Source organism: Diuraphis noxia, unplaced genomic scaffold (assembly GCF_037042655.1).
Source record: "Diuraphis noxia isolate RWA-SAM2 unplaced genomic scaffold, SU_Dnox_SAM2 contig0010, whole genome shotgun sequence".
NCBI classification, from domain to species: domain Eukaryota; kingdom Metazoa; phylum Arthropoda; class Insecta; order Hemiptera; family Aphididae; genus Diuraphis; species Diuraphis noxia.
Genome location: NW_028301720.1, coordinates 2,927,959 through 2,942,312, shown reverse-complemented (window position 1 = coordinate 2,942,312; position 14,354 = coordinate 2,927,959). Strand labels below are relative to the sequence as shown.

General features: G+C 50.9%; 2 protein-coding genes across 2 annotated transcripts; both read right to left on the bottom strand.

Moving 5' to 3' along the window:
* Positions 1-1,721: 1,721 nt before the first annotated feature.
* Positions 1,722-2,373, bottom strand: LOC149054172 (uncharacterized). The gene is made up of 2 exons (XM_089230621.1): positions 1,804-2,373; positions 1,722-1,748 (listed from the first exon to the last, which is right to left on the bottom strand). Exons 1-2 carry the CDS (start codon positions 2,371-2,373, stop codon positions 1,722-1,724), a joined length of 597 nt encoding a protein of 198 aa, XP_089086747.1.
* On the bottom strand, positions 2,370-3,845 carry LOC149054171 (uncharacterized). The gene has a single exon (XM_089230620.1). It carries the CDS (start codon positions 3,843-3,845, stop codon positions 2,370-2,372), a length of 1,476 nt encoding a protein of 491 aa, XP_089086746.1.
* Positions 3,846-14,354: the final 10,509 nt, after the last annotated feature.

Sequence of the window (14,354 nt, the reverse complement as noted above, 5' to 3'; positions counted from 1 at the left end):
TGCCCACGTTGACGCAGCGTAAAGCAACTTGCTGTTGGCGACCGATCCAAGAAGTGCTCTCTTGCGCTGAGATGGTCCACCGACGTTTGGCATCAGTCTTGAGATCGCTCGTGCAGACTCCGATGCCTTCTGCGAGGCTTGTTGGACGTGCTTGGTGAACAGCAGCCGGGTATCGAGTTCAACGCCGAGGTATCGCATTGATTGTTTGACTGGGATTGGGTACCCTTCGATTAGCAGCTCTGGTTCGCTGTAAATGTTCTTCCGAGTCAGGACTATCGCCTCGGATTTGGCCGGGGCTAGCCTGAGGCCGTTGGTGTTCATCCAGTTGGCGACTGCTTCGAGGACGGGGTTGAGAAGGGCGGTCGCAGCCTCGCCGGTCCTCGCAATCCCCAGGACGCAGACGTCGTCCGCGAACCCAACGAGTTGAACACCTGGTGGCATTTCCGTGTTGAGGAGACCGTCGTAGAACACGTTCCAGAGCGAAGGACCGAGTACCGAGCCCTGCGGTACTCCGCATGTCACGCTCCGCCGGTGCAGTGACTCACCGACGAGAAGGTTTCTTCCATCCATGTAAGAGCGTATTAGGGTGTTCAGATAGGCCGGTGTGCGGCTGGATCGAAGTGCGGCGTCGATGTTGCGCCACGGTGCCGAATTGAACGCGTTTCTCACGTCTAGTGAAACGGCAACGCATATGTCCCTGTGTTGAACGGCACCGATCGCCGCTCCGCGTGCGGCTTGCAGGACGCGTTCGATGGCGTCGGTTGTCGACCTGCCGGTCCTGAAACCGTATTGATTATCGGATCGCTGTCCCGTGCGGTCGAGATGATCGTTCAGTCTTCCGAGTATTAGGCGCTCTAGGAGTTTCCCAGCTGAGTCGAGCATGCACAAGGGTCTGAAGCTGGATGGATCGTCTACTGGTTTCGAGGGTCCCTTGTGCAGGAGCACCAATCTTGCCGTCTTCCATCTGTCCGGAAACGATCTTCGTTTTAGGCAGACGTTGAATGCGTCTAGCAGGACCTGCGGCTTCCAGAGCGAGACGAGTTTCAGGACCTCGTTTGGAACACCGTCGGGTCCTGTGGCCTTTCCGGCGGGTAGTCTCTTGCAGGCTACGGCTAGTTCTGCCGGTGAGAACGTTTGGTGTTCATGATTTACGTCGTCGTTCTGGGGTCGAGGTTCCTGCAACCAGTCAGTTGCTGGAGGATGCGGAAACAAGTGGTCGGCGATCGACGATTCCATGCCTCGTGCTTCGATGCCTGGCCGCTTGCGGCCAATCTTTTTCGTGACGACCCTGTAAGGTAGACCCCAAGGGTCAGAGTCCACGGCTTTGCAAAGTAAGGACCAGCTCTTATCCTGCGCAGCGCGTATGGCGTTGCGTAGCTCCTTCCTGTTTTTTGTGTAAGCCTCGCGGTGGGCATGTATGACGTCTGGTTGGTCGTGCCTCCGGGCAGACCGTTGATGCGATCTCCGTAGCTTGTTGGTCGTCTCCCGGAGCGAAGCCAAGTCCTTCGACCACCAGTGTACTTGTGTTCTGCCTGGTCTGTGTGAGGCTCTAGGGGGCATGCAGGAGTCGCAGGCTGCTTCCAGGTACTTGTTGAGTTGTTCGGCTGCCTGCGATGCCGTGGTGTCTTCCTCGAAGTTGGGCTGGGCCGTGTTCGCCAGGTGCGCGGCCAAGGCTGCAGGGTTCAGCTGACGATATGACCAGCCCCTTGAAGGGTTATCACCTAAGTCGTCCGCGCCCGGCGTCGGGTCTGCGGAATATTGGATGTAGCGGTGATCGCTGGCGGACTCGACTTCGGCAAGCACACTCCAACCGAGGATGGCTCCCGGTGGGTTGAGGCGTGAGAATGTGATGTCGATTACTGATTCGGCGTTGACTCTGCTGTAGGTGGGAGTGGTGCCTACGTTAGCGACGAGGAGGTCCAGGCTGGCTGCCAGGTCTGCCAGTCGGTCGCCTCTTGCATCGTTCCGAGCTGAACCCCACTCCTGTGACCAGGCGTTAAAGTCGCCTCCTACCACTATGTTGAGCTGTGGGTCGGCTGAGCGGACGGAATGTTGGATGTCCGAGAGGAAGGCTTGGAAGTTTGTTTCGGAGTCGTTCCTGGAGGTATAGCAGCTGTATATCCTGAAGTCTTGAGTCTGGATCCATGCGTAACCTCGACCGGACCCCGTTAACACGGGTGTGAAGTCTGCAGACGCCGTGAGGGCGACTGCGCAGGAGAGGTCGTCACTGACTACCCATCTGTCGCTGTGTGCAGGGCTCCAGTTGTATTCCGATAAAAGAAGTACGTGGGCGTCAGTAACTGCGGAGGTCTGCTGGAGCAAACTCTGCGCTGTGGCGCTCCGCTGGAGATTAATCTGTAGGAACCTGATCATTTTTGTCTATTCGCGTTCATCTCGGAGATGGCCTTCCTTCGGGCGGCGCAAGCTCCGGATCCGGGCTTGTGTGGGATGCGAGTCGCTTTGATTCTGTCGCAAGCCACGCAGTGATCTTCAGACGCCGAACAGGTGGCCTGGGTGTGTCCGTTTTCTCCACATCTCCTGCAGGCGAAAGAGAGGTCCGGGCCGGTGCACCGCGATGTCGAGTGGCCGAACCCGTGGCACCTGTAACATCGAGCTGGTTCTGGCCTGCGCGGGCGAACCCGGCACTGAGTCCATCCGACTCGGATAGAGGTAAGCTTGTGGCTGAGCGTGACTGGAACGGTGGCGGTGGCCATTTGACGACCTTCGCGGGTGGTCCACAGGCCGGTTACTCTCACTTCATCTTCGGAAGGCGGATCGTCGTCGTTGTGTATGGCCTTGCGAATGGCCGCCAAGACTTCATCTTTAGTGGTCACCTCGTCAAGGTCCGTTATCTCTACTTCTGCAGTGTTTCTGAGCCTGGTGACGACTGAGCCTACGATGTTTTCGGCCAGTTTGTCCCGGATGACGGAGGTAGCTGCTATGGCCTTTGCGCCTTTTGTGAGCTCCACGAGGAGGTCGCCCTTGAACGTCTTTCTCATGGACGTGACGTGCGTCCCCATGGCCTCAAAGTCCATTTCCGTGGCCCTAACGGCGCGCAGGATTTCAGCGTAGGATTTGCCGTCGGCGACCTTGACCAGAACTGCTGCAGGTCTCTGCACGGTTTTCCTGGTCGTTTTGGGTCTGTGGACGTCGGCCTTCATGATTGGCTTGGTCACCAGTGTGAAAGGCTCTTCGTCGGGATTGGGTTCGTTCTTTTCGGTCTTTTTTGCTGCTACCAACTTAGGTGCAGGCTCCGCCTTCGTGGAAGCGTTGTCAGCAGGAGTCCTATTGTCGGGCCTTGGTTTACCGGTCCTTCTTCTTCTGGTGTTGTTGCTAGGTGCTTGCTGGTTACTTTTCCTTGGTTCGACGGAGGAATTCGCTGTCTTGGAATCCTGGGCGATGGATGGATTGTCGAGCTTCGGGTTGGACGGTTGATCGAGTGAGTCTGTAATGGTGGCGACGTCTGCTTTTGTTTGCTGACCGCTGGCAGCGGCGGTGTCTCGCTCCCTGGAGAGGTGAGACAGTGCCTTGCATACCTGCTCAAGGGCCTTGACGACTTTGGACAGGCAAGGGCCTATGTGCTCTTCGGAGAAGTACTCGTCGGCGAGACCTTGGACCAGATCGCAAGCGTATTTGGTCGCCTCGGTTGCGGTGCGGAGAGAGCCAGCATTGTCCGTGGTGGTAGGTACTTTCGGTATTTTCGGTGATTTTTTATTTGCGATGTAGTCCAGAGGAGGAGAACTGGGTTGTTTCCTCTTGTGCTGGACGTTTTTTGTCGGGTCCTTTTCCATGTCCACTTCAGTATCGGCATCGTCCCATTGATCGGGAACAGCTGACGGCTGCATGGCTACCTATGCTGGAAAAACGGGGTCGCGTGGGCCAGGAAGGGAGAAGAAAAAAAAAAAAAAAAAAAAAAAAAAAAAAAAAAAAAAATTAAATTAATTTTGTTGGGGTGACCTTGTTGGGGAGGTGTTGTTGATCGTTGGGCCCTTGGTCCGGGGGTCGTAGGTTGAATTCCGCCGGAGTTATCGGGGTTTTAAGAAACGGGGTGAGGGGGAGTTTCCGCGTGGAGGTAGAGGCCGTTGCCTCCAACCCGTGCGTTTTTCCGCAGCTCGATCGGAGCGCTGGTTGTAGCGTGCCGTCGATTTAAAATCCGATTTTTTTTTCCGACCGTCGCGATCGCGGTGGCAACTGTTAACAGTCGCCACGGGTATCGCGGTTTTCGCGACCGACGCGATGGCGGTGGCGGTTTCCGGGCGGCCGTGTTATTCTAGAGAGTATAAGATTAACTGCACTTACCCTCGTCGGAAAATTTTTCTGTTGGACTTACAGGCCCGCTGAGTACACCAATCGATCCGTGCTGTTGTCGCGGATTTTTTGGTGTGTCGAACGGGATTGTTGGAAGTCTGGTTTGCCGGAAATCAGCGGTTTTGTGATGGCCGTGCGAGCGGGTGGCCGGCCGCAGAGCACTTAACTCGACGTTGCGCACTGAGTTTTGGACCCGCGTTCGCGCGCGATGTCTCTTTTTCTTAGTTAGCCGCAGCTGAAGAGTTTGAGACTTCGAGCGCGCAAATCGGAGTCGCTTTACGAACGAACTTTTTTTTGGCAGGGCGGCGGATTTCGGATCACTGATTTCGCGATTTCTCGGAAGGAACTTAGCCAAATTCGGCGCGCGATGTCTTGGATTGACAGCGGTGACGAGACGGATCGTTGGGTACCAGTTTCGCTCTGATCGGTTGTGAATTTTCGGAGAAAATAAAAAACTTCTCGGGAGCGATACGCTGGTGCGTGTTGACGGTTTGGTGTTCGGCACCGGACTAAAACCTAACCTAACCTAACCTAACCTAACCTAACCTAACCTTTTTTTTTTTTTTTTTTTTTTTTTTTTTTTTTGCGTGGTATCGAGGACCGGAGTGGGGACTGCGTTAGCATTACGTCCACTCCGGCCCCCATCGTTTATTGTAATAAAGCAATAAATTACAATGGCTACAAAAGTATCAACAAGTACAAAATCATTACATTGCCCCCGCGGCCAGACAGACTTTCACCCGCGAGGGTGTTTCTCATCTGTCTGGGAGCCAGGCTCGAGGGGCTTACAAACATAGAACAAAAAATATATACAATATTAGTTTACAATCTCAAGGTTACAAATCAGAATTTTGTCAAACTTGCAGACGTTGAAAAGGTGCATCAGCTTCGAGTGTCGGGACATCGTCATCTCCCGTCAGCGGCCTGCCTTCTCCTTTCCTCTTCCTCTTTGAGAGACATGATTGACTCCACCATCCTGTACAGTAGCCGAAAATCTTCCTCGGCGTTTGACAACACCAAACTCCTCTCAGTCGTGTCCGCTGGAAGGCTGTCAAAATCAGGGCCACACAAAATCTCAGAGAAATCTTCAACACTTGGATGGCGTCCAAGCCGACTGGTGAGCTCCTCCCTGGAGCCACTGAAGAATACACAGCTCACCAAAGTGTGTTCGGCGGTGTCTGAGTCGTGACCACACAAGGTGCATTGGGGCGAGTTGGCCCTTCCCATTTTGTGCAGGTAATGTTGGAAGCAACCGTGACCGGTGAGTGCTTGCGTCATGTGGAACGTTAGTGGCATCCTCGGCACGGTTCTTCCAACCCACCTGTTAAGGTCGGGCAACAACCTCCTGGTCCATGACGCCTTAGGTGTAGACGCCCACCTAGCCTGCCATTGGGTGATGGTGACACTGCGTTCTAGCCTCTTGATTGCCGGCTTGGAGATCGGTATTGCGTCCGGGATCGGTGGGGCAGCGGTTCTGGTCCTAATCCGTTTTCTTTCCTTGGCGAGGAGGTCCGCCGGTGGCATCCCTGCGAGCACCAGCGCTGCCTCATCAGACACTGTACGGTATGCTCTAATTATCCGAAGCGCTATTGCCCTCTGCGGACGCACGAGATTCTTCACTGTTCTTGCCGAGGAGGTAGCCGAGTCAACCCAGGTTGGCGCCGCGTACAATAGTTGGCTCTCCACGACTGACGCCAGGAGTCTTCTCCTGGATTGACAGGGTCCCCCGATGTTCGGCATAAGTCTTGACAAGGCTACGGCTGACTTGGTCGCTTTCTTAGCGACGGTGATTACATGGGTCGAAAATGTCATTCTCTGGTCGATGAACACCCCGAGGTATCTCAGGAAGGGCCTAATTACTATCCGGTGGCCTCCGATGACCAGATTTGGTGCGGTATAGGCCCATCTTCTCGTGAGCATGACCGCCTCGCTTTTATGGTGAGCTAGTTCTAGACCCTTACCCCGCATCCAAGCGTCGATGGACTCTAGGGTGGGATTCACCGAGTCCTCGAGAAGTCCGCCAGTCTTTGCGACCCCGATAACCGCGAGGTCGTCGGCAAAACCTACCAGGTGTACTCCGGGGGGAACGTCCATGTCCAGGAGTGAGTCGTAAGCCACATTCCATAATGCGGGGCCCAGCACGGAACCTTGGGGGACGCCGCAGGTCACTGGCCTCGGAGTGAGTTCGTCGCCGGTCAGTAGAAGGCGGTCGGAGAGCCATGACCTAATCATCTCGACCAGATACTCTGGCACCTTCTTCTTTCTCATCGCGTCGTCGATAACAGTCCATCTCAGCGAATTGAAGGCGTTTTTTACGTCTAAAGTGATCAACACGCACAGGTCCTTCTTACCTGGACCGGATGCCGCTTGTCTGGCAATGTTCAAGACGTGGTCTATAGCCGACTCCGTGCTGACCCCCTTGCGGAAGCCAAACTGATTGCTGGACCTCCTCCGGCCGCCGTGGGCGTCGAGATGCGACTCCAACCTTTGGAGCAGGAGTCTCTCGAGGATCTTACCGGAGTGGTCCAGCATGCAGATTGGCCGGAAACTGGACGGCTGATCAATTGGCTTGTCGGGGCCCTTCCTGATCAGCACGAGACGTGCTCTCTTCCACCGAGGCGGAAAGGTGAGTGCCGAGAGGCAGTTGTTGAAAACCTGGAGGGCCTTGCGGTGGTGACGTGCGACGACCATCTTAATAACTTCGTTGGGTATTCCGGACGGGCCTGGAGCCTTGCCGGGCGCGAGCCTCTTGACGGCCCTGAGCAGCTCCGGTGGTGTGAATGGTGGTATGACTCTTGTGAATTCAAACGTGTTACTGACCGGGTCGAAAGCCTCAAAGATGTTGTACACCGCGGGCGAAGGGGCTTCGTCCCAGTTTGTCACGGCGTCCGCCGGGAACAGATGGTCAGCGATAGCAGACTCCTTTCCTTTGGAGTCTGATCCGGGAGGCCTGCGTCCGAACTTTTTCATTACGATACGATAGGGCTTGCCCCAAGGATCGTGGTCCACCTGATCACACAGGTCGGACCAGCATTTCGCCTTGGCGGTTTTGATCGAGGTGCGAAGTACCTTTCTGGCGGTGGTGAACGCGATCCTGCTCTCTTCAACACCAGGTTGACCGGGTTGACTAAGACGCGCCTGGTACCGACGGCGTAGAGTCAGGCAGTTCCGGCGCAGGTCAGCAATCTCGTCCGACCACCAGTGGACAGGAGTCTTGCCCGGAGGACCTCGCCGCCTTCTGGGCATGGATGCCTCACATGCTCCGATCAGATAGTCATCGAGTGCGTCAGCCGAGGCCAAGGCATTGGCCGCAGTCGAATCACCCGTGGGAACTTCAAGGCGGGATCCCGTGAGGTAGTCGGCCAGGGCATCGTCGTCACGCTTCCTCACAGCCCAGCCGCGAAGTTCGTTTGACGGTGGCTCGACGGGATCAGCGGCTAGCATCCGTGATTCGGATCGGAACGACACTAACATGTGGTCACTCAGGGAGTCGGCCTCCAGGACTCTCCAGTCGGTTACGTTCGTGTTCTTCGAGAAAGTAACGTCGATGATCGATGTGGCCTCAGCTCTGCGGAAGGTCGGAGTGGAGCCAACATTGGCAACAGTGAGCCCCAAACTGTTAACCATATCCGATAGTAGTTGGCCTCTGGGGTTGTTGGTCCTCGACCCCCACTCAACACTCCACGCGTTAAAATCGCCGGCTACGATCAGTTCGCAGACTCCTCTTCCGCGGATGGCAGCTTCAAGCTCGCTCAGGAAGAGCGCGTATTCGTTTATGGTGGTGCCCGGTCTGCAGTAGCAGCTGAAGATCGTCAGGTTTTGGAAGGACATCCAGGCGAATCCGCCTCCGTGGCCCTGGCCGTCGTGGGTCATGGTTGTGCGGGTTGTGGATGCCACCGCCGCCATCCGATCTTCGCTGAAGCACCACCTGATCTCGTCTCCACAGCGCCTGAACGGCTCACTGACGATGAGAATATCCGCTTCTGTTTCGATCGCTGTCTGGAACATAAGCTGCTCCGCAGCCCAGTTCCTATTCAGGTTAATTTGGAGGAAATTAACCATCCTATGAACTGGACTTCCAACCGGCGGCTCGCTTCCTGGCTGCACAGGCGCCCGATCCGGGCCTGTGGCTTACCTTGGGTGACCGGCGAGCTCGCAGGCCAAGCAGCTATCGTCAGACGCCTGGCAATTCTTGAGTAAATGATCAGTGAGGCCACATTTCCAGCAGGCCCCCGTCCTGTCTGGCCCGGTGCAATTCCTCGCATTGTGCCCGAAGTTCTGGCATCGGAAGCACCTCTCCGGAGGTAACGTCCTAGCCCGAACCCGGCACATTGTCCAACCAACTGCTATTCTAGTTATTAGCGATGCGGCGTGCTTGGACATCTTGGCCGTCGCTATCTGTTGGCCCGATCGTGTTGGCCAGATGTGGATGTCCCCGATGCTGTTTCTATCGGCTTGGGCCGCGGGATCGTCTTGTCCGGGGATGGCGGAGCGCAGAGCATCAAGTACCTCAGCTGCGGTGGAAACAGCGTCCAAGTCGAGGATCTCCACCTCAGTCTGGACGCCAAGTTGGGACACCTTCCCAACAGAATCCCCGAGCTGAGTACTAATAGCTGAGAAAATGGTCTTGGCAGCGGTCGCAGACTTGGCCCCCTTGGCCAGCTCCAGTAGCAGTGAACCGTCGCGTGTCTCGCGCATCGTTACGTTTGCCCCAATGTCCGATGCCGAGAGACCGCATGCCCGCACCGATCGTACCGTGTCGGTGTACGTCTTGCCCTCAGCCAGTCTGACGAGAATCGCCGGCGGCCTGTTTAGTTTGGCTGGCGGCTTCGGTAGTGCTGTAGCAGCGGGTGGGCTAGGAACTGTTGTGACGGCCGCTCGCTTCTTCGCGCCCCTCTTGACTACGCCAGACCACGGGGCTTCCGCGTCGGTATCGGCCGACTCCACCTCCGTGTCTCTGGTCTGAGCGATCCTGTTAGATGTACCCGCGACGCGGGTCTCGCGAACTGTGCTGATCTTCCGCGTTTTCGCCTCGAACGCGGCGTCACTGTCCCACCAGCTTGGGGTAAGGACCGTATCGGTTGAGGCGTCAACCAACACCGGTTTGTCGGGGAGGTCACACTTCGGTTTTTTGGGCTGCTGTGATGGTGGAGAGGTAGCTAGACGCAGTTTCCCCTTTTTGCTGATCAGGCTGGTTAACGTCTTATTGATGTCGTCGATGAGGCCAGCAATGCGCTTGATCGCTGGTGACTCCTCCTTCGTACGCGCAAGCTTAGCCTCGTGAGCAGCGGACTTGAGAGCAGAACGAATGTATTGAAGTCCGACCTCTAGCTCGCATGTTCCGGGGTCTGATGCGGTTGGCGGAGATTCATCGATCTTCCTCTTGGAGCTTTCCACCCATAGCGTCATCGGAGATCGTTCTCGCGTCGGGCTGTAGTCTGCCACTTCTTCGGGTCCGTATTCGTTATCCCAACGCCGTGTAGTATCTCGCACCTGCGGCGTGGCCGGCGTCGTTGAATCGTTGTCCATGTTGTGGTGGGAGGGGGGGGGGGCGCTTGGGCCCGATCTAGGACCTTACCTAGCTTGGCCGTATCCTGGTTTCGGTGTCCTGTAGGTCTTTCGTGTTGTGCCCGGGTACCGTGTAAGGGTGCCGTATCTCGGCCCCTGGGGGGGGTAGAGGGTCGGGGTCTTCGGTTACTTATTCGTACGGTCCGTGGTAGGTCAGGGGGTTTTGGGGGGGCAAATTTTTGCTCCCGAGCCGCTCAGACCACTCCTTACCGAGTTATCAGCCAAAAACCGATTTTGGTCCTTTTAGGCCCGTTTCCTCTGTCTCCGCTTCTGGTAGGGTTAGAGTGTTGGGGTCTTCGGGATCTTCGCTGGCGTGACCGTGGTGGGTCCGTGACGTAGGAGGGGGGCAAGTTTTGCTCCCGAGCCGCTGCGGGCACTCCCTACCGAGATGTCGGCTAAAAGCCGCTTAGAGGGGGGTCCGCTGGCTTGGGTGATGGCCGAGTCGCGCGAGCGCGCGTGGCGGATCTGTGACCTTCGCCGGTCGGGTCGGCACGTGCCGGAGCTCTGGTCGATGAACCGGCGCGCGTGGCAACGGAAATAGAAATCGGATTACTTACCGAAATCGGGCGGCCGTGTTCGCCTTATGGAGAAATCTCCAGCGTCGCCCCACGGGGGGAATTTTATTCAGGCCGACTCGAAAACGACACCGGCCTGATCGCGCACTTGTTATTAGGGTTCGGTGGTGCTGTCACAACTTAAGACTCGCTTGGAACCGTAGGTGTCCAAAACAAAAAAACTGCCACTGGGGGCGGGCTTCGGAGCGGTGCACTGCGAGGAACGTGTGTCTAGATGACTACCGACGCGCTAACTGGACCGACGCGCTAACTAACCTAACCTAACCTAACCCCCCGACTTACCCCTCGGACATGATACATTTATTTATGACTTGTATAATTCTCAGGACTTCCCTAGCCGACCGAAGTCCGCCGCTCTGGAGTCTCGTTCGTACTGACGATGCGGTGATCGTCGTCCCTCCCGTGGTGTCATCGTGGTGGGATGAAGAGCGTAGTCGGTGACACCTCCGACGGTTTGCGTGGATCGTTGACTTTCATCGGTGAAACGCATCGTCTTCTCGTTCGTCTTCCTCCTTGGTCGACATGATGGCTTCTATCATCGCTACCAGATGGTCGCGGTTCTTCATGGCCTGGACCAACAGCCGGTTTCTGGTGGTGACGTCTTCAGGCAAGTCCTCTGGAGAGGGGCCACACATGATGTCCTCGACGTCGCCGGCGTTCGGAGGTCTCCTAAGAATCTCTGTCAACCGGGCGCGATCGTCTTCCCATCTAGGACACACAAACACCGTGTGCTCGGCTGTGTCGTCAGGGTCCATACAGTAGACGCAATAGCTGTCGTCGGCTCTGTTGATTCTTGAAAGGTAGCTGCGAAAACAGCCGTGACCAGATAGGATCTGGGTGAGGTGGAAAGTCATATCGAGTTTCGGCCTTGACAGCCAGCGGCTCACGTTTGGGATTATTCTGTGCGTCCATCTGGCGCACTCTGAACGGTCCCATCGCGCCTGCCAGGCTGCAATGCTTATTCTCCTTTCTTCGTGTTTAACGTTTTGTTTGGACGTTGCGTCGTCCTGGTCATCTAGGCGCCGGCGGATTCTGGCCCTCTCGTTGGCTGGCAGATCGGCCGGAACCATCGAAGAGATCAGGAACGAACCGTCCGCGGAGACCGTGTGGTAAGCTCTGATCGTGCGCATTGCGACGGTCCGCTGAGCCCTCGCCATCTGGTTCCTGTTTTTCGCCGTTTTGGTGCCTTGATTTGCCCACGTTGACGCAGCGTAAAGCAACTTGCTGTTGGCGACCGATCCAAGAAGTGCTCTCTTGCGCTGAGATGGTCCACCGACGTTTGGCATCAGTCTAACACTCGCTACATCAATAAATAATATTATATGTTTTATGGGACCTCTTATTGTTGAATAAATTTAACTACAAGCGACGGTCACTTGCCTCTATTCGTTGGCAGAACTGTACCACACAAATTTAAAAATGTTCAATAATAAATTTAATTTAATTTATTTGGATAGCTGTGAGTGTTAAAAAACGATTAACGTCTAATTGAATAATTATTTTGAATACTAAATAATCTGAGATCATATTTTCGGAAAGGGTAGATAAATATTTCAATGGAAAACCCATGCTACGTTGTTTGGCATACCTATTGTGGTTGGTAACGATTTGTTACCAAACATAAATTTAATTCTGAACGGAAAAGTTTACACTCAGGTAAACTAAAATGTTTAAAACCGAAAAATAAATTAGATTTTAGGTATTATAAGTAAAAGGACGTTTTTGTTTAACGTTGATTTTTGTAGTTTGTATACCAATACAAAAAAAGATGCCTACTAAACATCATTACTTCGCCAAATTTGTGAGAATTATAAATTCATCCTAATATTTTGATTTTCTATTATAAGCACTGCATGAACTATTATTAAGTTATCAAGATTTATGATCAAGAAAAACATTATAACTAGATGGATAAATATGTTATTATAATTTCAAGAACATCTCATAATAAAAATTTGGTATAGGTTAGAATATTTTTAAATGTTTTAACGAAGAAACTCGACGACTGAAAAACAACATAGTAATAATATAATATCAACTGTTTAAATAATAGGTATTGCAAATTAAATATGCCACTCTGAGTCCGTTGTTACATTTAATACAGATGTACAATCGACATTGTAGACGTGGCCTAGGAGAATATATGGTATAGAAAAATATTGTTTTCGAAAAAATTAAATTTTATCGAAACGTTGAATATCATCTAAATAATTTAAATTTTCATAAATATGTTTATGTTAGTATTTCAATACGTACAATGCGTTGAATACATGGTCTCGATAATATTACACTTTTGAGACTAAATTCAAATTTCCTCTTAACTTCTATGAATTCCAATAATCAATTTTTGAATCGTGCTGTCAATAGTAAAAATAATGTTATCAGTTAGTGCAATTAATAAAATGTAAATTTCAGGTTATTACAGTCATTCGTTTTTGAATAACTTTAAAATAAGAATATCGGTAGCTACACGAGAAATCGAGTGAATATCCAACGTTGTAATTCAAATGGTCATAAACTGATAAACATTTAATTTGAGATTTCGGTAGAAATTTGTATTTGATAAATGTACACAAACTCATGAAGAATCTTGTATTTAATTTTCAAATCTTAGATATAAAAGATTTAATTTTTATAAATTTCCAACACTAAATAAATTACAAATGTTATTGAGTTTTACCTATTTTTGTCTAAATTTGGAATTAATAAAAAAAATGTTTACTTTATATTTTTAATATTTTTTAACCGTCGTTTATAAGGAAAAAAAACTAAAAAAATCAAAATTAAAACTTAATTTCTTTTCTTTTTCCCCGATGCTTTTGAAAACGTCTTGGAATGAAAAAAAATAAACTCGCCAATACACTAACTAGATTCACTATCTAACCGGAAAAGCTACTGAAGTTTAAAATAAAGCATTATTATTTTGACAAATTTTCGTGTAAAAATGACACAAAAAATAAACGAATAAATACATTACACTTCAATGTAAAATCGCTCGGCTCAGAATCTAAAATTGATAGTATAGCTAGGTTAGAATTTTTTTATTCGAAGTTGTTTTTATCCTTTTATATTTGAATAAATATAACTGTGAAACTTGTAAATTCGCTGGCAGGACTATATCACACAAATTTAAAAATTTTCAATTATTGGGTTTTGGGGGGGGGGGGGGGGGGCTGTGAGTGTTAAAAAACGATTAACGTCTAATTGAATGATTATTTTAGAATCAAAATAATCTGAGAACATATTTTTATTGGAAAACGGGTAGATTAGATACATATTTCAATGGAAAACCCATGCTACGTTGTTTGGCATACCTATTGTGGTTGGTAACGATTTGTTACCAAACATAAATTTAATTCTGAACGGAAAAGTTTACACTCAGGTAAACTAAAATGTTTAAAACCGAAAAATAAATTAGATTTTAGGTATTATAAGTAAAAGGACGTTTTTGTTTAACGTTGATTTTTGTAGTTTGTATACCAATACAAAAAAAGATGCCTACTAAACATCATTACTTCGCCAAATTTGTGAGAATTATAAATTCATCCTAATATTTTGATTTTCTATTATAAGCACTGCATGAACTATTATTAAGTTATCAAGATTTATGATCAAGAAAAACATTATAACTAGATGGATAAATATGTTATTATAATTTCAAGAACATCTCATAATAAAAATTTGGTATAGGTTAGAATATTTTTAAATGTTTTAACGAAGAAACTCGACGACTGAAAAACAACATAGTAATAATATAATATCAACTGTTTAAATAATAGGTATTGCAAATTAAATATGCCGCTTTGTGTCCGTTGTTACATTTAATACAGATGTACAATCGACATTGTAGACGTGGCCTAGGAGAATATATGGTATAGAAAAATATTGTTTTCGAAAAAATTA